General features: G+C 47.6%; 1 protein-coding gene across 1 annotated transcript; it reads right to left on the bottom strand.

Moving 5' to 3' along the window:
- Positions 1-13,462: 13,462 nt before the first annotated feature.
- On the bottom strand, positions 13,463-19,597 carry LOC122422854 (2'-5'-oligoadenylate synthase 1-like). Its single transcript, XM_043439591.1, has 5 exons — positions 19,310-19,597; positions 18,233-18,521; positions 16,672-16,856; positions 14,516-14,748; positions 13,463-13,710 (listed from the first exon to the last, which is right to left on the bottom strand). The coding sequence occupies exons 1-5, from the start codon at positions 19,484-19,486 to the stop codon at positions 13,515-13,517; spliced, it is 1,080 nt and encodes a 359-aa protein (XP_043295526.1). The 5' UTR covers positions 19,487-19,597; the 3' UTR covers positions 13,463-13,514.
- Between the last annotated feature and the right edge of the window lie 341 nt (positions 19,598-19,938).

The following is a 19,938-nucleotide window of genomic DNA, read 5'->3' as shown; positions in this document are numbered from 1 at the left end:
ATGGCTTTTGTGCTGTCTAAGAGGGCCTGTTTAGTGAAATTAGTTAAGGCCTCTACCTTAACCATGATATCTGTTGTCCCTATAGAGGGTACAAACAAGGCAGCTAGATAGTCATACCATTGGAACACAGATCGTGTCCATCTTGCATGCAGATAAGGCAGGTTTACTGGAGGCTGGTGTAGGCCAGGCTTAATACTGCCATGGGCGAAAGCAAATCCTAATGTGCAACGCCCCACCCAGCCAACTGGTAACCATGGCCATAAGTTAAGCCCACAGAGCCACTGGGTCCCATTGGGGGCTACCCAGCGGATTCCAGGATTATATTTCCAGTCGGAACCGGGCCACTGAACAGACTGATTGGGGTGATAGGTAACTTCCAAGATTTGTTTACATTGTTCAGGGGGCAAATAACCCATATATTTTAATTCTTTTGGGTCTAGGGGGTGGTCTCCAAATCCAACTTTCTGTTCTTTTTGTTCCCAGCAAATAGTAGCAGGGGTAATCAACTGTCCTTTCTCAGGAGTCATCCAGAAATATTCATCCCAGACCTGGTAGTATTGCTCAAGGTACCGGGAGGCCTGTCCCCCTTTTGTTAAGGGAGCCCTTTTCCTCTTTAATTTTCATATATGAGGTATAAGCCTTTGTTATCTCCATAAGGCTGGTGTTCATGTTAAATGTAACCCTATGTCCCTGGCCCATTGATGGCTTCTTCTTACACCAGGAGAGCAAAGAAAGGTTATGGTTGGTGAGAGAGAGAAAAGTTCCTTTCTGTTGCTCTAAGAAGGAACACAGTGGTATAAAATCCCTATAATGGAGTGGCGATACCCACCAGGGGAGTCCGTCCATTACTGACAGGGGCATGGCCCCACATACCCAACAGTTGGAGGAGTTGTGGAAGTTCGCGTAAGAATGTGCCCACGAGATGAAGACGTTGTCCTGTGCAGGAACACTGGTCAGGTTCAGGATTGCGTTGAAGAGGCTGAGCAGCAGGAGTCGTTTACCCAGCTCCATCCTGTAGAGGGCTCGTCCGGGATCTCCTTCTCTTCTTCCTCTTCAGAATGATCTTGGTTCCCCGTGAGTCAGTGGGGTCCTTCTGGGTGGTCCACTCAGCGTCTTCCGGGTCAGCGTGGTATGCCTTCTTCGCTCTGGTGTGATGGATCAAGGGACAATACCTGCAACTTTAACTGCAGTAGGGGTAGTTAGAATAACATAAGGGCCCTTTCACCAAAGGGCTAGCAAATCATGTTTCTAATCTTTGACCCATACTTGGTCACCAAGTGTAAACTCATGAATCTGTTCCCCAAGGGGGAACGGCACCCTTTCTTGTACAAACTTAGTTACCCGATTTATTACCTTACCCAGTTCCATCTGCTGTGAAATCCTATCCCCCCTTACCTGAGGCAAATTTGTTGACACCTGTTTTATTATGGGAGGAGGCCTCCCATACACAATTTCGTGCGGAGAATAGCCTTGGGACTGTGGGGTCATCCTGAGTCTGAGCAGAGCCATTGGAAGCAAGTCCACTCAGGAGCAGTCAGTCTCTCTGATCCACTTGGAGAGTCCCTTTAAGTGTCCAGTTGGTTCATTCCACCATCTCAGAACTCTGGGCCTATATGCAGTGTGCAGTTTAAAGTTTTGCTTACTTGTTATACTAAATCAGCTACAAAAGCCGGGCCATTGCCTGATTCAGTGCTGGTAGGAAATCTAAATCTAGGAACCATTTCCCTAATCAGGCACTGGGATACTTCTGATTCTCTTTCAGTCCAGGTAGGAAAAGCTTTTACCCATCTCAAGAATGCACATACCATGACCAGCAGGTAACGGTAGTGTCGGTGAGGTTTCATTTCAGTGAAGTCCACTCCCAGGTGTTCAAGGGGCAGTGTGCCTTTCAGTTGAATACCCGGAGGTTTTTGTCTGAATATCCAAGAGGCAGCATTAACCTGTGAGCAGGCAGCATGGCCTAGGTGGGTCACTTGGTGTGTCTGGCTTACCAGAGTGTGTGCCAGCTCCTCCGGTACCAATAATTTGCCACTTGGCAATTCCCACCCTCTCTTTTCAGTCTTGATGGCCCCTTCCGCTTTGGAATACCCAAGAGCTGTTGTCCTTGTTTTATCAGGCTAGTGCCATCAGTATATAGGACCCAGTTAGGGTCTGGAACCTTGAGCCCTTCTTTAAAATAAACCCCAGATACCTTACCTCCTCTTTGTAGATCTGTGCCTTCTTCTTCGACACCCGGTAACCTGCTTTCATCAACAGCTGGAGCAGTGCATTTGTCCCTTTCCAGCATTTTTCCTTGGTCTCAGGCAGCCAGCAGCAGGTCATCCCCCTATTGTAGGAGCTGACATCCATACTCTTCTGGATGGAATGAGTCCAGATCAGAAGCCAGGGCTTCCCCAAAGATGGCTGGGAAGTTTTTAAACCCTTGTGGGGGAGTCCAGATGAGCTGTTGTTTGGTGCTCCCCACTGGATCTTCCCATTCAAAGGCAAAGATGGGCTGTGACGCTGGGGCGAGGCGTATGCAGAAGGCATCCTTGAGATCTAGGCAAGTGTAAACTTTAGTCCTCGGTGGGAGGAGGCTAAGCAAGGTATAGGGGTTTGGAACAGTGGGGTTGGTTGACTAGCCTGAGATCTTGTACAGGCCTACAGTCCTGTCCTCCTTCCCTGTTGACTGGCAGGATTGGCGTATTCCAAGCCAACTGTCACTCTACTAGAATGCCTGCTTGTTTCAATCTATTGATGTGGGGCAATATGCCGGCTCAGGCTCCATCCATAGCGGGTACTGGCGCCCTCTAACCGGGATGGTGCCTGGTTTGAGTTCCATTATCACTGGGGCGTGATGTTCAGCCAGCCTGGGGGGAGGGGGTGTTGTCTTCCACCCAGACCTCAGGGAATAATTGAGTTAACTCCCTCATGCTCTTCTGGCCCACCCGGTTCTGCCTTCAGAGGCTCATGCAACCTCCACTCATCTTGGGTTGGTATTGAGAGAGAGGGCAAATAAGTCATAGAGTCCGTCCAGAAGGTGGGCCTCTCCTCAGGGGAGAAAGTCACTTGTGCTCCTAGTTTGCAGAGCAAGTCTCTTCCCAGCAGGGGTACTGGGCACTCAGGAATGTAGAGGAATTCATGAATCACTTGGTGCCCACTCCCCCCTCATCTGACATTTTCTGGGTTGGCAAAACGATTTAGTCATCTCTTCTCCCGATACCCCAGTTACAGCGGTAGTCTTTGTGGACAGTGGTGCCACAGGTTTTGTTACTACCGACAGTTCTGCTCCTGTATCCACCATGAAGTCAATGTTTTGGTCCCCCGCTTTTACGGTTACCATGGGCTCTCAGGGACCTGATATCTCTGAGCCCTGGCAGCCCTAGTTAATTTCCAGGTCAGCAAGCCCCACAACTGCGGGAGCTTCCTCTTCCTTCCTTGCCTTAGGGCATTCATTCTTCCAGTGGCCAAAAGCTCGGCGCCAGGCACACTGGTTTGGCTGTAACGGGCCCAGGGCCTCCCGTGGGACCGGCTGAAGGACTGTCCTGTCCCTGGGGCAGATGAGGTTTTCTGGAGGGCCCGAGGTAGACTTTCCCAGAGCAGCAGCTTGCACTATAAGTCTCTTGTCTGTTCTCTTTCGTTCCCTCCAGCTCTCTGGCAGAGCGCGGTCTCTGCTTAATTCCAATGTCTCCCTCCCCCTCTTGTCAGTACTCACCGGGAGAGGCGGGTATAGCTTGGGCGGTTCGGGTGGAGCGGGATCCTGGAAGTGTTGGCCAGAGGCTTCTGTCACCGGGATCGGAGCCTGCCCAAATGGCGGCTCTACGAACTCCGGGAAAGCTGGCGGAGGAGCAGCGGCTGTTGCAGAAACTTCACCTGGCCCTGGATCGGGCATTAAGGAGGCCTCCGGTCCTGGTGAAGCACTGGGAGGCAGGCGCGTCATTATCCAGCATGGGGGAGGGGTCAGGTCATCCCCTTCCAAATCCTGTAGAATTTCCTTTTTTATCATCAGTCAATTTTTGTGCCCTTAATATTTTTCCCTTTCCCTTCTGGATACAGAACCTTGTCCAAGTAGGAGGGTCTCAAGCTAACCCTAGCCATGAGTCAATAGATGGATATCGATCCAGGTGTCCTGGCTCTCCTGTGACTACTGTGTAGATTGCTTCCACTATTTTTAAGTTCACGGTGTTCTCTGGTGGCCATCCTGCTCCCATAGGGGGCCATTCGACCTCACAGAGTATGTGGAGGCAGTTAGGCTTCATCTTCACCCCATAGTCTCCTCCTAATCCCTTCTTTAAATTTTTCACTCCAATACAGTTGCCTTAGATTCACTTCCCCCCATCTTGCTTACCTTCTCAGACCTTCTTCTACTTTTCCTTTTCGTTCTGTCTACGAAGTTCTCAGTACCCTATGTACTTCTGATATTTCCACTCAGTGACACTTAAATTGCCATTCTGCCTCCTTCCTAATTGGGGTGAGAAGAGCCTTACCTGCCATATCCCAGAGGGAGAAGGGGGATCAGCGTGTCTTCACCTGCTGGTCAGCACAGCTGAACCAGAACATCACATGGTCCAAGACTGTTTCTCCCTTAAAGTCCATTCTGCCTTGGTGGGCTTGATCAGGTGTGGATGAAAACACAGATGGGTTAAATATCTCATGTCCCAGGCCATCTCCGGAAAAGCCAATTCATACTCACTTCTGTTTCCCCCTCCTTCTAGCCTAACAATTCCGGGGGCGGGGGGGTCAAGAATTTCACAGCAGACGGGACACCTCCTGGGGGAGGGCAGAATACGAGCATACTAGGACCAGTTTCTTATCCTAAAAATCCCTTGGCGATCGCTTGGTAATAATTTTCCCTGAGACGGCGTGGACGCACCTCCTAAATGTCCTTCACAAATTTCCTTCCTAAACCCTAGCACGCTCGTCGACCTGTGTACCAAGCAATCGCCACCTGCCTATTCCAGGCTCCTGTGGGTCCCCGCTCCTTCTGGTCCCTCCCAGGGGGGTGATCAGGCCCCCTCTTCCACCCTGCTGGGTGGGCTCCTCCTCACCTGAGCGCTCAGTTCCCCTGCTGCCGTCCACTACCTGCCAAAGCGAAGAAACCGGGCTTTGAAAGGCTGAATTCTTCCAGAGGGGCGAGGCGCCTTCCCCCCTCTAGGAGATTCAAGCCACAAAGCCTCGGGGTGGCCTCAAATGAGACCTGTCTCCTCAAAGTGAAGAGTTTCCCGGCCCATGCACCAAATGTTATAGCCACGCTTTCTGGGAAACAGACTCACTCAGAAGGACAATGCAGATAGTGGAGTGCAGTTTATTACACCGGCGGGCCCAAGGCAGAGTCTCCTCTTAGCCAAGGACCCCGTCCAGCATTTGTGAAAATCTTTTATACCCCATGCCTACGTGTCTAAACCCACCTCCTATCCCATGTGTACGTGTCTTAACCCGCCACTTGCCCCATGTGTACGTGTCTTAACCCACCACTTGCCCCATGTGTACGTGTATTAAACAGTCAACAGTCAATAAGCCCACAGTTACATTCCAACCAGTTAATAATCGATAAGCCTGTGATTACATCTTGACAGATATGAAAAAAAGTTTATGACCTGTCCGGAGACAGGTGTGATTACGGTATGCTTCCTCTTAGGCAATGAGTAGCCTGGATGTGATCTTCAGGATTCCTCTGTCTGGAGGGGGTCTTATCCTTCCATTGTCGTCCTCACAGGCACTCAGCAGAGAGTTCAGAGTCCACTGGAGAGGCAGTCGAGCACAGCCAGCACGGACAGGCCTGAGATGGAGTCCAGGCCCTATGAATTCCTTCTTCACGGTCACTCAGTTGTGTCCGACTCTTCGGGACCCTGTGGACTGCATGCAGCACACCAGGCCTCCCTGTCCATCGCCGACTCCAGGAGCTTTTTCAAACTCATGTCCATCGAGTCGGTGATGGCGTCCAACCATGTCATCGTCTGGTGTCCCCTTCTCCTCCTGCCTTCAATCTTTCCCAGCATCAGGGTCTTTTTTTCACGGAAACTGCTCCTAACTCTCCATGTCTGTAAATTTCCTTTTCTGCCTCCTAACTCTGCAGGAGCCACAGCTCACCCCTATTTCCCTCTGTGTGCGTGTGCTCAGGAGTGCTGAGTCAACGCCAACTCTTTGAGGCCTGGCGGGCTAAATGTTTCTGGTGTTTACGCTTGCAACACTCTTCCCCTTAAAGTTTTTCTTTTTATATATCAGACACGGCCGCATTGCCGCCAAACTGCCAGACTCAATTACTGGATTACTGATGCCAGCCCTTGACTGTGTCTGAAACAGTGCAAGAGGAAGAAGTCAGGAGCCTATCACCTTTGTTCCTCATCATTGATTCCTGACTGGAAGCCCTCATCTTAGTCCCTGGACCCCTCATGCTGGGGGGCGCAGTGCTTAAGGCATGAGTTTACGGAGCTCCCCTCTCTGCCCGCTGAGAATTAAAGCCACCTTTCTGTTTCCTCCAAACTCCATCTCTGTATTTTTTATTTGGCTTTGCGGGGCTGAGAAAGCCAAGATTCTGGCCAGCAACTACCCCAAGGTAAGAAATAGAGTGCTCTTCTATGGATGGGACGATGTCAGAGTCAGGGCTCACTGAAATCATTCCTTTGACAGGCACCTCAGCTGTCTGGGGCTAGCGTTGGGACGGTCCCCGGAGAAGGGAATGGCTCCGCGCTCCGGTGTTCTGGCCTGGAGAATCCCAGCCCCACGGCTGCAGTCTGTGCTGCGCTCAGTCGCTCGGTCATGTCAGATTCTGTGCGACCCCATGGACTACAGCCCACCAGGCGCCTCTGTCCATGGGGGTTCTCCAGGCAAGAATACTGAGGTGGGTTGGAAGCCCTCCTCCAGGGGATCTCCCAACTCAGGGATCGAACCCAGGTCTCCAGCCTTTCAGGTGGATTCTTTAAGGACTGAGCCCCCAGGGAAGCCCAGGTTATAGTCTGTGGGGTCACACAGAGTCAGACCCAACTGAGTGACTAAGCTCGCACGTCCTGCTCTCCCATTCAGAGCTTCCTCTCCTCAGGGCGCACCTTTCCTTCCTGAGTTTCCTCAGGGCTCAGCGGATCACAGGGAAGGGCTGTAATTGCTGATGACTGGAACAACCTTGTTTACTGATATCAGTTCAGTTGAGTTCAGCTGCTCAGTTGTGTCTGACTCTTTGCAACCCGATGAACTGCAACACACCAGGCTCCCCTGTCCATCCCCAACTCCCAGAGCTTACTCAAACTCAAGGCCATCGAGTTGGTGATGCCATCCAACCATCTCATCCTCTGTTGTCCCCTTCTCCTCCTGCCCTCAATCTTTCCCAGCATCAGGGTCTTTTCCAATGAGTCAGTTCTTTGCATTAGGTGGCCAAAGTATTGGAGTTTCAGCTTCGGCATCAGTCCTTCCAACCAATATTCAGGACTGATTTCCTTTAGGATGGACTAGTTGGATCTCCTTGCAGTCCAAGGGACTCTCAAGAGTCTTCTCCCACACCACAGTTCAAAAGCACCAATTCTTCAGTGCTCAGCCTTCTTAACAATCCAACTCTCACATCCATACATGACTACTGGAAAAGCCATTGATTTGACTGGACAGACCTTTGTTGGCAAAGGAATGTCTCTGCTTTTTAATATGCTGTCTAGGTTAGTCATAACTTTTCTTCCAAGGAGCAAACATCTTTTAATTTCACGTCTGCAGTGATCATCTGCAGTGATTCTGGAGCCCCCACAAAATAAAGTCTCTCACTGTTTCCATTGTTTCCCCATCTATTTGCCATGAAGTGATGGGACCAGATGCCGTGATCTTAGTTTTCTGAATGTGGGGTTTTAAGCCAACTTTGTCACTCTCCTCTTTCACTTTCATCAAGAGGCTCTTTGGTTCTTCTTCACTTTCTGCCATAAGGGTGGTGTCTTCTGCATATTTGAGGCGATTGATGTTTCTCCCAGCCATCTTGATTCCAGCTTGTGCTTCATCCAGCCCAGCATTTCTCATGATGCACTCTGCATATATATAAGTTAAATAAGCAGGGTGACAATATACAGCCTTGATGTACTCCTTTCCCTTTGGAACCAGTCTGTTGTTCTATGTCCTGTTCTAACTGTTGCTTCTTGACCTGCATGCAGATTTCTCAAGAGGCAGGTCAGGTGGTCTGGTATTCCCTTCTCTTGAAGAATTTTCCAGAGTTTCTTGTGATCCACACACTCAAAGTCTTTGGCATAGTCAATATCAAGCAGAAGAAGATGTTTTTCTGGAACTCTATTGCTTTTTTGATGATCCAACAGATGTTGGCAATTTGACCTCTGGTTCCTCTGCCTTTTCTACATCCAGTTTGAACATCTGGAAGTTCATGGTTCATGTACTGTTGAAGCCTGGCTTGGAGAAGTTTGAGCATTACTTTGCTAGTGTGTGAGATAAGTGCAATTTTGTGGTAGTTTGAGCATTCTTTGGCATTGCCTTTCTTTGTGAATGGAATGAAAACAGACCGTTTCCAGTCCTGTGGCCACTGCTGAGTTTTCCAAATTTGTTGGCATATTGAGCTGGCATATCCTCTTTTAGGATTTGAGATAGTTCAGCTGGAATTCCATCACCTCTACTAGCTTTGTTCATAGTGATGCTTCCTAAGGTCCACCTGACTTCACATTCCAGGACATCTGGCTCTAGGTGAGTGATCACACCATTGTGGTTATCTGGGTCATGAAGATCTTTTTTGCCTTGTTCTTCTGTGTATTCTTGTCACTTCCTCTTAATATCTTCTGCTTCTGTTAGGTCCATACCATTTCTATCCTTTCTTGTGCCCATCGTGCCTGAAATGTTCCCTTGGGATCTCTAATTTTCTTGAAGGGATCGCTAGTCTTTCCCATTCTGTTGTTTTCCTCTATTTCTTTGCATGGATCAGTGAGGATCGCTTTCTTATCTCACCTTGCTTGCTATTCTTTGGAACTCTGCATTCAGATGGGTATATCTCTCCTTCTCTCCTTTGATTTTAGCTTCTCTTCTATCCACGGTTATTTGTAAGGCCTCCTCAGACCACCATTTTGCCTTTTTGCATTTCTTTTCCTTGGGGATGGTCTTGATCTCTGCCTCCTGTACAATGTCACAAACCTCCGTCCATAGTTCTTCAGGCACTCTGTCTATCAGATCTAATCCCTTGAATCTATTTGCCACCTCCACGGTATAATCGTAAGGGACTCGATTTAGGTCATACCTGAATGGTCTAGTGGTTTTCCCTACTTTCTTCCATTTCAGTCTGAATTTGGCCATAAGGAGTTCTTGATCTGAGCCACTGTCAGCTCCTGGTCTGGTTTTTGCTGAGTGTGTAGAGCTAATGGTCTACTGTTCCCCTTTTCACAATGGTCACCAGGGCAGCTCTTTCACTGGTAGCCACTGTAACTCCTTTTCCTGGAGGGTTGGGTAGATGGGGTGGTAGGGTAGTTGGTGAAGAAAGCATTTTGCATGTGACTGGGATTAAAGGAGCCCAGGAGCTAATGTTCTCTATTGGACTGTATGAGAAATTACACCGAATTGTAAATGATCAGACTCATTCCTGACATCTATATTCTTTTTGAAGGAACTTTTTATTTCTAGAAAATCTGTTGTCTCGTCTACACTGGACTGATTCTAGACATGACCTCAAAGGAAGCACTGTTTTCTATTGACAGAAGCACTGTGGGGGCAGGGCATGGGAGGGAATGTCGACAAGGCTGGATTGTCGCTGTTCGATCGCTATTTCGTGTCTGACTCTGTGCGACCCCATGGACTGCAGTATGCCAGGCTCCCTTGTCCTTCAATATCTCCTGCAATTTACTCAAATTCACATCCTGCATTTCGTCGTTGATGCCATCCAGCCATCTCATCCTCTGTCATCCCCTTCTCCTGCCCTCAATCTTGCCTAGCATCAGGGCCTTTTCCAGTGAGTCAGTTCTCCCCATCAGGTGGCCAAAGTATTGCAGCTTCAGCTTCAGTATCAGTCCTTCCAATGAATATTCAGAGTTGATTTCTTTTCGGATTGACTGGCTTGATCTCCAGGCAGGCAGTCCAAGGGACTCCTAACAGTCTTCTCTGGCATCACAATTTGAACCAGGCTGGAGAGATCATTAATAAACACTCTTTGCTGTGAGTAAGGTAGTGATGGTAATTATTTATAATCATTATGGCAGGCATTAATTGAGCACTTCCTGTGTGTCAGATCCCACAAAAGTACACCTCTAAAAAAAAAGAAAAAGAAGGGTACCTCTCAGGTCCCCAACTGCAGAGGATCAATCTATGCTGCCCCGTTGTTAGAAAAATAGTGTTCACACACTTTGCCATTAAATCAAACAAGTAAGGCTGGTGGGGGTTCCATAAAGAATGTCTGGTCCCCAAATTGTGCCAATTTCCCGTTCCTCGTTGCCTGCTTGGTTTAGGCATGACTGTCCCAGGAGAGATACGATGATCTCTGCACCACTTTTTAGAGACACCTCATTTTGGTAAGGCTCTCGAACTGTGGGAGACATGTTCAGAAACATGAACAGAGAGAGACAGAAGCCCTGAGACAGGACAGCTCCCATGGGGCTGGGAGCCCCGAAGGCAGGTAGTAAGCAGACTGCACCCCTGGTGGGGCTGGGGCAGCTGACAGGATGCTGAGCCTCCAGGCAGGCTCAGAGAAGCCCACGCTCATCTCTCCAGCTCCAACCTCCGTTCTTCCCGGTTTCCTTTCCTCAGCAGGAAGTGGCCCAGAATGGGGACTCAGCTCTGGGCAATCAGGCATTTATGTCGCGGCTGTTTCAGATTTCATCCAAGCATGTCCATCATCCCTTACACGCTATCTTCTCTGTTGACGAGTCTGATGGATTTGTGGTTGAACCAGCAGTTCTCAAGTGTGGCACCCTCGAGTCTTCTGTTACCTCTGTCTGCCAGCTTTGACCAAATCATCACAGCTTAGCTTGAGAAACACTTGTCAAGAAAAGTTTTGGAAGAAATTCACTTTATTGTTTCTTGCAGTCATACAGGATATAGATTTACAGCAAAATACAATAAAACCACAAAATTCAGAGAAGTATAAAGCTCACTCATTATACTATAATCCAACACATCCACAGAAAACCCTGAGGTCTTCATGAGATCAACATTACAAATGAAATTAAAGAAAGCTTGCTAAGTACACTAATATAAATATGGATATCTAGGAATAATATGAGAAAACACATGTAATAGCAATGCAGGGGAAAACTATAAAATGTGGTTACAGAGCAATTAAAGAAGAAAATTAATGGAAAGAAGTTCCAAGTTTGTGGACTGGAATTCTCAGTATTACATGGATGTCATTTTCCCTGAACTAATTTATGGAATTCCAATCAAATGCCTCCCTGTATTTTGGGTGAAAACTCACAAACTGAGTATAATATTAACATAGAAATAGAAAGAGCCAAGAGAGGACATTCGTTTGGATAGAACACAGTTTTCTACAAGACACTGAGAATTAATATCAGGCTACAGCAATTAGTACAGGTAGTATTAAACCAAGGACACAAAAATTGATCAACAGGATAACACAGGCTCACACACATGACTCTGGACATATGTCTGAGGTGGTTCTGCAGAACAGTGGGGAAGGACGGTCCCTTCAGCAAATGCTGCTGGAATATTTGGCATCCACATAGCAGAACTAGTATGCACCACCAACTCACCCCCATTTGTCTGTGTTTTGATATGATATTCATAAAACCATTGCCAAATCTATGTCATGAAGCTTTCTCCCTGTGTTTTCTTCTAGGACTTTTACAGTTTCAGCTCTTATGTTTAGGCCTTTATCTCTTCTGAGTTGATATTTGTGCATGCTGGAAGAAAAGGTGTGATTTGATCCTTTTGCATGTGGATATCCAATGTTCCCAGCTTGATTTATTGAAGACACTGTCCTTTCCTCATTGTATATTCTTGACAACTTTGCCAAAGTGTAATTGAATGTGTAAACAAAACACTGACAATAGAACAAAAATAGACAAAAGGGAACTAATCCATCTAAAAAGCTTCTGCCCAGCAAATGAAAAAAAACACAAGGAAGTGAAAAGGTAACTGATGAAAAAGAATAGATATACGTAGAGCTGAATCACTTTGCTGTACATTCAAACTAACACACAATATAAATGAACTATAGCCCAATAGAAAATAAAAATGAAAAACAGGTATAAAATGAAGGGAGAAAAGGGAATGGAAATGGAGAAAATGGTTACAAACCACTATCTGAAAAGGGGTTAGTGACAAAATAATGAGGGCCTTGGGCTTCCCAGGTGGCTCAGCTGGTAAAGAACCTGCTTGCAGTGCGGGAGACCTGGGTTCGGTCCCTGGGTTGGCAAGATCCCCTGGAAAAGGCAAAGGCTACACACTCCAGTATTCTGGCCTGGAGAACTCCATGGACTATACAGTGCCTGGGGTCACAAAGAGTCAGACATGACTGAGCGACTTTCACTTGGACAACTCACTAGCTAAAGGACAAATAACCTAACTATATAATGGGCTAAGGATTGGATTTTTATTTTTCTAAAGAAGGTTTACAAATGGCCAACAGGTATATGAAAAGATGCTCATCACTATGATTATTATTTTGGCCACACTGTGTAGCTTGCCTGATCTTGGTTGCCCAACCAGGGATTGAACCCTGGCCCCAACAGTGAGAGCGCCCGCTCCTAACCACTGGACCACCAGGGAATTCCCATACTCAATATTATGAATCATCTGGGAAATGGAAATCAAAATCATAAGGCATCGCTTTTACCTGTTAGCATAGCTATCACGTGTGTTAAAGGACACTGGTGATGGTGAGCAAGTGGAGGGCCTGGAACTCTTGACCACTCTTGCTGAGAGTGCAATTCGGTGTTGCCACTATGGAAACAGTGTGAGAGTTCCTCAAGAATTAACAATATGATATGATATCTACCATATGATCCGTGTGGCTCTTCAATTAAGCAACTATTTAGCAATTCAGTTAATCATAGGCCGTGACATTGACTGAGAAGAGGTGATGGCTGAGGATGACCAGGATGGCACCTCGGGTCATCATCACAGCTAGGATTTGCTGAAGAGCCCACACCTACCTTGAGGGTGGCGGCAGAGGTGCTTGTGTGGGTCTGGGTCACTCTAAGGAGCAGATGCCAATGTGAGATTAAATGCGGCAGATTGTTTTTTGGGGAAACACCCAGGTGAGAGACAATGATCAGGGCTCTTAAAGAAGCTGGGAAAGCTGACAGCCCCGATCTAATCTGACTCTGGGTGAAGAAGGCAAGAAGGAAGGACAGTTGGCTCTGCAGTCAAGACAAGGTCCAGCAAGGTGGTGGAGAGTCCTTTCGCCAATGTCCCATGTCGGAGCTTCCCCTGACTCTCAGGGCTGGGGCGGCCTGAGTGTCCCTGGCACCCGTGGTCATTGTCTGGGAGCTCCAGGTAGGCAGCGTGGCTTTGGTGTCAACGTGGAGATGGGTCACAGAGGGCGCACATGTTGAAAGAATACAGAGACCGAGATGAAATTGCATTTGACTTAAGTAGCATTTCTAGACGTTGTTATTTCAACGTGCCATCCGGTCAGAAGCGTAATGAGGAGGCGTCACCGGCACATCCCAGGTGCTCACTGGAGTCCCATCCGAGTTCTTGCAGCACGAGTAACTGAGCCAGTCTTCAACCTCCTTTGCCAGCCGCTGCCACCTCTGCGGCTCTTCACCAGCCACATTTCCAGTCGGGTCAGCCGGGTCCAGAATCACAGGCCTGGGAACGACAGTCAGAGATGACTGGTGAGTACATGGGCTGTGTCTGGGGTGTTCAGGGCTCCCGCCAGGGCAAAATACCAGCCTGGGCAGACGGTGTCTGGGGCAGCAGAAGGCCCCATGTGACACCTCTCCCTGGGTGGTGACCTGGGTGCCGCCCTACACGGGGCATTGAAAACCAGGTGAAGGGGGCTTGCATTTGGCCCTTGAGAGACCTGGTTTGAATCTCACCTCTGCTCTTTAGTAGTGGTGTGTCTTTGGGAAGGTCAGCTGAATCTCTAATCCTCAGTATCCTCATCTGTGAAATGGGCAGATTTGAACATCCCTACCTCAAAGGATGTTGTATGAGGAGCTAGAGAAGCACTTGACATGCTCCCAACAGTAACTGAAACATAATAAGGCGTCCATACATGACAGGTTTAATAACCAAAATTCCACTCCTCTATCAGAGTGTTTTTGTCTTACAGCAAGCTCTTACTTCCTGTAGCAATTATTATTATTGCTGTAGCTATTGCTATTTGATTCAGATTTCAGCTGTTTCACTCACTTTCTGTAAAGTTTGCACAAGTTCCTCTTTTTCCACACCTCAGTGATCTGTACGGTGGTTAGCACAGTGCCTGCCTCACAGAGTTGCAAGTTATTATTTCAATCAGATGGTAGGAGTGAAGTGCCCAGCACAGTGACTGAGAACAGATGATGATCAATAGCTGTGGAAACCTCCGTCTTCCTACATTTCCAGGGTGCCACGGCTGTAATCAGGGCTTCATTTATATGGGGGTCTAAGCCATGTGAGTATGATAGAGTACCTGCGTTTTGCAAGTTGTCCTCTCAGGTATTGTCCAAGAGTAGGGTTTTCAAAGTCATAATACTTTTTCCAGTAGATGCAGAGGTCCTGATGCTTCAGGATTAGCTCCAAAACAGTCTGAAATCCCTGAGCTGTGTTGAATTCTGGTTCTGTGCTTCCTTGTTCCCAGGCATAGACGGTCAGCAGCTCCAGGGCATACTGTGGGGGCAGGTTATTCTCACACTTCATCTTACACTGAGAAGAGGGAACAAATTAGAAACATGAGTTTGTTCAGCTTTTGTGTGGAGAAGAGTTAATGTCTATCCTTCTCAAACTATTTCAGAAAAGTGAGGATTAGGAAATGATTCCAAACTCGTTTTACACCAAAAGCAGAAAAATGCAGCACAAAAAAGAAAACAACAGGCCTGATGATCATAGACGGGAAAATCCTCCACAAGATATTAGCAAAGCAAATTCACCAACATATTACAAGGTCACACAGCATGATCAAGTTGGATCTAGTCCAGTGATGTGAGGATATCAGAATCCACAAATCAATCAAAGAGATACATTTGTATTAACAAAATAAAGGATAAAAACATATGATTATTTTCCCATATACAGAAAAAAAATTGAGAAAATTCAACAACCACTGTCTTACAAACTCTTAACAAGGTGGATATGGAGAGAACATAACTCAATAAAGGCCGCACATGACCAACCTACAGCTGACATCACACTCAGTGGTGAAGGCTGAAAGCTTTTTCTTTAAAATCAAGAATGAGACACATATGCCCACTCTCCTCACATTTATTCAACATAGTATTGAAAGTCCATCCATGGCAATCAGGCAAGAAAAAGAAACAATATCCATGCAAATTCAAAAGGAAGTTTAACTATTGCTATTTGCAGATGACGTGGCACTATACATAGAAAACGCTAGGCACCTGCAAAAAACTATTCAAAATTAAAACTGCGTTTAGGAAGATTGCAGGATACAGTCATAATACATAGAAATATGTTGCATTTCTATGTATGAGTAACAAACTATCACAATGAGAAATTTTAAATCAATCCCATTTACAATTACATTAAAAAAAATTTTAAACTAGGAATAAATTCAACCATGGTGAAAGACCTATACCTGACTTTGATGAGAGCAACTGAAGATGACAAAAATAAATGGAAAGAGGTACCATGCTCATGGATTTGAGAGGTTAATAGTCTTCAAATGTGCATGCTACCTGAAGCAATCTATTTGCACGGCCTCATGGTATATGATTTAGTGTGGCTGTGCCATGCCACGCTTCTCAAGGGAGAAAATGGGAAGGACAGGAGGTCAGTTCATGTGCCCAGATTCAGACAGCTAGGAAGTGAGCAACAGAGTGTGTGCTGGGAGGTGGGGAGTTTGGGGGGGGGGGGCGGGTTAGCACTCATTAATTCATTGAATAATTACTTACTGAGAACCTATTATCTTCCAGGCACTGTTCTAGGTTCTAGGGCAACAGCAGTGAATGAAACATGCAGTATCATATTATATATTTATACAATACATACAAATAAAATATACAAATCCCTTCATTTATGTACATTCTCAGAGGGAAGCCAGACAATGAACAAACAAATAAGCTCATGCAAAGGCCCTGAGGCTGAAGTAGAATTTCTTTCTTGGTGGACTAATGAAGAGAAGAGCATAGCCTGGGAGTGGTGGTGAGGGGGTAGTTGATGATGATATTTAATATAGGACCAAGCCGTTCGTAAATTGGTGGGTGTCTGTGTGTGCCTGTGTGTGTATGAAAAAGATAAGAAAGACCCATGGTTTTGTCTGGAGCAACTGAAAGGATGGAGCTGTCATTTGCTGATATGGGAGAACCGGGAAGAGTCTGGCACTGCCCCAGACCCTACCCTTCTTACCCCTGTTTCTTCCCCTTCTGACCAATGTCTACTCCTCCACTTTCTTCCTTTCATCATCTCCCTCCTGGCCCCCTTTCCCTCCTCTCCATTCGTCTCTGTCCGTCTCCCTCCTGCCTCCCGCATCCTTTCTGATTCCTCCCCTCCTCCTTCCTCTCCTCCCCACGCCTCTCCCTGCCCCTTGCATCCCTCCACACCACCCCTCCCGCCTCACTCTCTCCCTTCCCCTCCTCCTCCTCGGCTCTGCCCACATGGGACCGGCCATACCTGTTGGTACCAGTGCTTCACCAGGCGGATGAGGCTCTTCAGCTTGGTTGGACGACTCTTCAGGAAGTCTCGCTGCAGCTCTGTGAAGCAGGGGGAGAACTCGCCTTCTTTCCCCAGTTCCTTGCACTCTTGGATGAGCTGGACATAGATTTTAGGATCAGGTCTGTAACCTTTAGTCAACTGACCTGTTGGGAATGGATTCAAATTTAAATGTCAGCTCTTTTCTGAGCTTCTTTCTGTCGCCCCGGGGACACAGACTCACTGGCCACGGGGGGCAGTGGGGAGGTGAGCAGGCCCAGAGCCAGGAGGCCTGAGGTCCTACCCGGGCCTCCCTTCTCCCGCCTCCACCGCCGTCACCCATCGTCTCTCACCTGGACTCAGCAGAGGTGGCGGCACCCTCCTCCCTGGATCCTCCACAGCCCATACAGAGGCCTTGAAACCTGATCCTTCCACTTCTTGCTTCCCAGGACCTCTGGGTAAAATCCCAAGTCCTCACAGAGGCCCACGCGGATGGTGAGACCCGTCTCCTCCCTCGTCTTACCTCCTGCCTCAATCCCTTTGCCACTGACTGCCCTGGTTGCTTCTCTTCTTCAAACATGCCACGTTCATTCCTGTCTTTGCACCTGCTGTTTCTTCTTCCTGGGAGGTCTTCCCAGGCCTGGCTCTTTCTCATTCTTTGGGCCTCAGGCCAGAGGTCACCTCTCTTGTCGCCCTATCTACCAAAGTCCTCTGATCCCCTTTGCTCTCCATCGAGTCACCATATTTAGTTGTGGTCACAGCGAGTTATCATTTCCTTCCTGGTGTTCTTATGGTCAGGCTCCAGGAGAGAGGTTCTCTGTCTGTCTCGTTTAGGGCCATGGAACACCTTGGCCCTGCACCTCCACGTCTGTGTTCCTGCTCAGTCGCTCAGTCCTGTCTGCCTCTCTGTGACCCCATGGACTCTAGCCTGCCAGGCTCCTCTGTCCATGGAATTGCCCAGGCAAGATTACTGGAGTGGGTTGCCATTTCCTCCTCCAGGGGATCTTCCTGACCCAGGGATCGAACCTGCATCTCCTGCTTGGCAGGAGCATTCTTAACCCCTGAGCCAGCAGGGAAGCCCCGCATCTAAGGTGCACACTGGAGACTCAGCCTCAGAGAATGCATTGCTTCCTGTCCCAGTGTCCCTGCACACGATCTCTAGATTCCAGCCCCAGTATAAGTTTGATGTGGTTGCCTCACATTTGCATAAAAAATGAAATTAACATATTGAATTTACCCGAGACCTCATTTTTAGAAAGAGAACATCACACAGTTTGCAAAAAGTCAAACTAATAAGCCTGGTAGGTGTTCTATACAAATATCTTGACCCCCAACTGTACCAGTTTGGTGTTTAATGTCACTTCAGTGGCTGAGTGTGACCCTAGGCATTCTTGTCCCAGGAGAGATGCCTGGGTCTCCTCCCACTTCAAGGGATACTTTGGTTACTAAGACATTTTATTTCTGCTCAGAGACAAGAAAAGAGAACGGAAGAAGCCCTGACATAGGACAAAGACTGTAGGAACTCGTGGCTGGGAGCACTCACCCAGGGCATCAAAGGCAGGCAGGACATCGAACTCCACCGCCTGGTTGAGCTTGGGGGACCTCAGGACAAAGCTGAGGACGCGGGGATTCTCCCCTCCTTGTTTCTGGACCTCAAACTTCACTTCAAATGTTTTCTCTCTTTGACAAGCCTCCAGCTGTCTCCTAATTTCTTTGATGAATTCTCCTCGGCGCTTAAGCTGTTCCTGAAAACTTGTGAGATTGGTGAAGAAGACGACGAGGTCAGCATCTGATCGTCCTCTGAGGGTCGTGCCTTTGCCTGAGGAGCCGCCCTAAAACAGGTAATGAGAGTAAAACTGACATTTTTCATTGAGAAGAGCCTCCCTTAATAAAATGCTGAGAACAATCACTAACATTTTGAGTGCCAGCCACTGCGATGAAGGCCTCAGCAGCTGGAACTCCTAGAATGCTCACAAGAACTCTGGGATCTAGCTGCTGTTATTATCTGTTGTTATCTTCCAGATGGCGAAACAGATGCTGAGATATCATGTATCAGTCCAGTGACACAGCTAGTGGGTGGCAGAGATACAGTTCACATCCTGGTTGTCTTTTTCCAGGGTCCATATTCTTTGCTCCCTGTAATTTACGACCTTATATGATTAATACTGTAAACTGGCCCATGGCTGACTTTACTTGATCTGCAAGCCTGAAGAGGTGCTGAAAATTCTGGATAAGGAAACTGAGGCACAGAGAGGTTAAGTGACTTGCCCAAGATTTCACAGCCAGCCGGTGCTATCTGCTTTCAAAACGTATACTCTTAACCAACTCGAGACTCTGCAGAAATGGTGAGATTCCAACCTGGTCAAAGATTAGTGGACTGTAGATACTGCCAGGATTCAGATTGCCTAGATTCGTGACTTAGGTGGTTTATACACTTCCCTAGGGAATTTGTTAAAAACCTACAGATGGATTCCCTCTCCCCAGAAGCTATTTTCACAGATGTGGTTATAGTTCCGGCATGGATGAATCAGAGACCTCAGCCTCTTGCTCTCTGACTGTCCCTGTGCAAACACTTGCAAACCAGCCCCCCTTCTCCCCAGCCAGGCAGTTCTGGACTCACCTTCACAACTTTGGACACTCGAACTCCTTGAGGGGCACATTGGAAACACCTCTCTTTCAGGAAAGTGCAGATGATGTCAACGGCTTCATTGACCTGCCTTCGGAAATCCTCGTTTGGCAGGAGGCGATCTTCGATGAACTTGTCTAGAGACTTGGCCGGGGTATGGCTGAGCTCCATCACGACGCTGGGGACTGGAGACCCAGAGGCAGCAGAACTAACTGCGTCCTGAACCTGTGAGCTTCTGTCTCCTCTGCTGCCTGCGTCTCAGTTCAGTTCAGTGCCTGCCTCTAGGGGGCTGTTAAGTTTCATTTCACAGGCAGGGAGGAGCTATGCTGCTGCTGGTTTCAGTTCCTTGAATGGGAGGAGTTTTGTCTTGAATCTTTGTTTCTAGTTTGCCTCTCTGCAAATGAAAGGCTCCTGAGACCCCACAGACCTGTCAGATCTCTCAGCTCTTTCCTCCAGAATCCCAGAATTGCCCCCTGCCTTTAGCAGGCAGACTAGAATATCTGGTCTGTCTTCAGACTATACTCTGAAAAGCTGCTTTTAAACCCACCTTAGTACTTCACCCAAGAGGAATCACAATTACAGATAGATTTCTGGTTTCCTTTTCTTCTTTTCACTGTGGACGA

Source organism: Cervus canadensis, chromosome 1 (genome assembly GCF_019320065.1).
Source record: "Cervus canadensis isolate Bull #8, Minnesota chromosome 1, ASM1932006v1, whole genome shotgun sequence".
Classification (NCBI taxonomy): domain Eukaryota; kingdom Metazoa; phylum Chordata; class Mammalia; order Artiodactyla; family Cervidae; genus Cervus; species Cervus canadensis.
The sequence above is the reverse complement of the archived record's forward strand: the minus strand, read 5'-3'. Positions and strand labels throughout refer to the sequence as shown.

What these genes read in the sequence shown, in the direction of transcription:
- LOC122422854 (XM_043439591.1), bottom strand. Translation starts at nt 19,486, where the DNA reads ATGGAGCTCAGCCATACCCCGGCCAAGTCTCTAGACAAGTTCATCGAA. An exon ending in GAGTGTCCAAAGTTGTGAAG is followed by an intron (nt 18,522 to 19,309) that starts GTGAGTCCAGAA and finishes TACCTGTTTTAG; the next exon opens with GGCGGCTCCTCAGGCAAAGG. An exon ending in GCCTGCCTTTGATGCCCTGG is followed by an intron (nt 16,857 to 18,232) that starts GTGAGTGCTCCC and finishes CATTCCCAACAG; the next exon opens with GTCAGTTGACTAAAGGTTAC.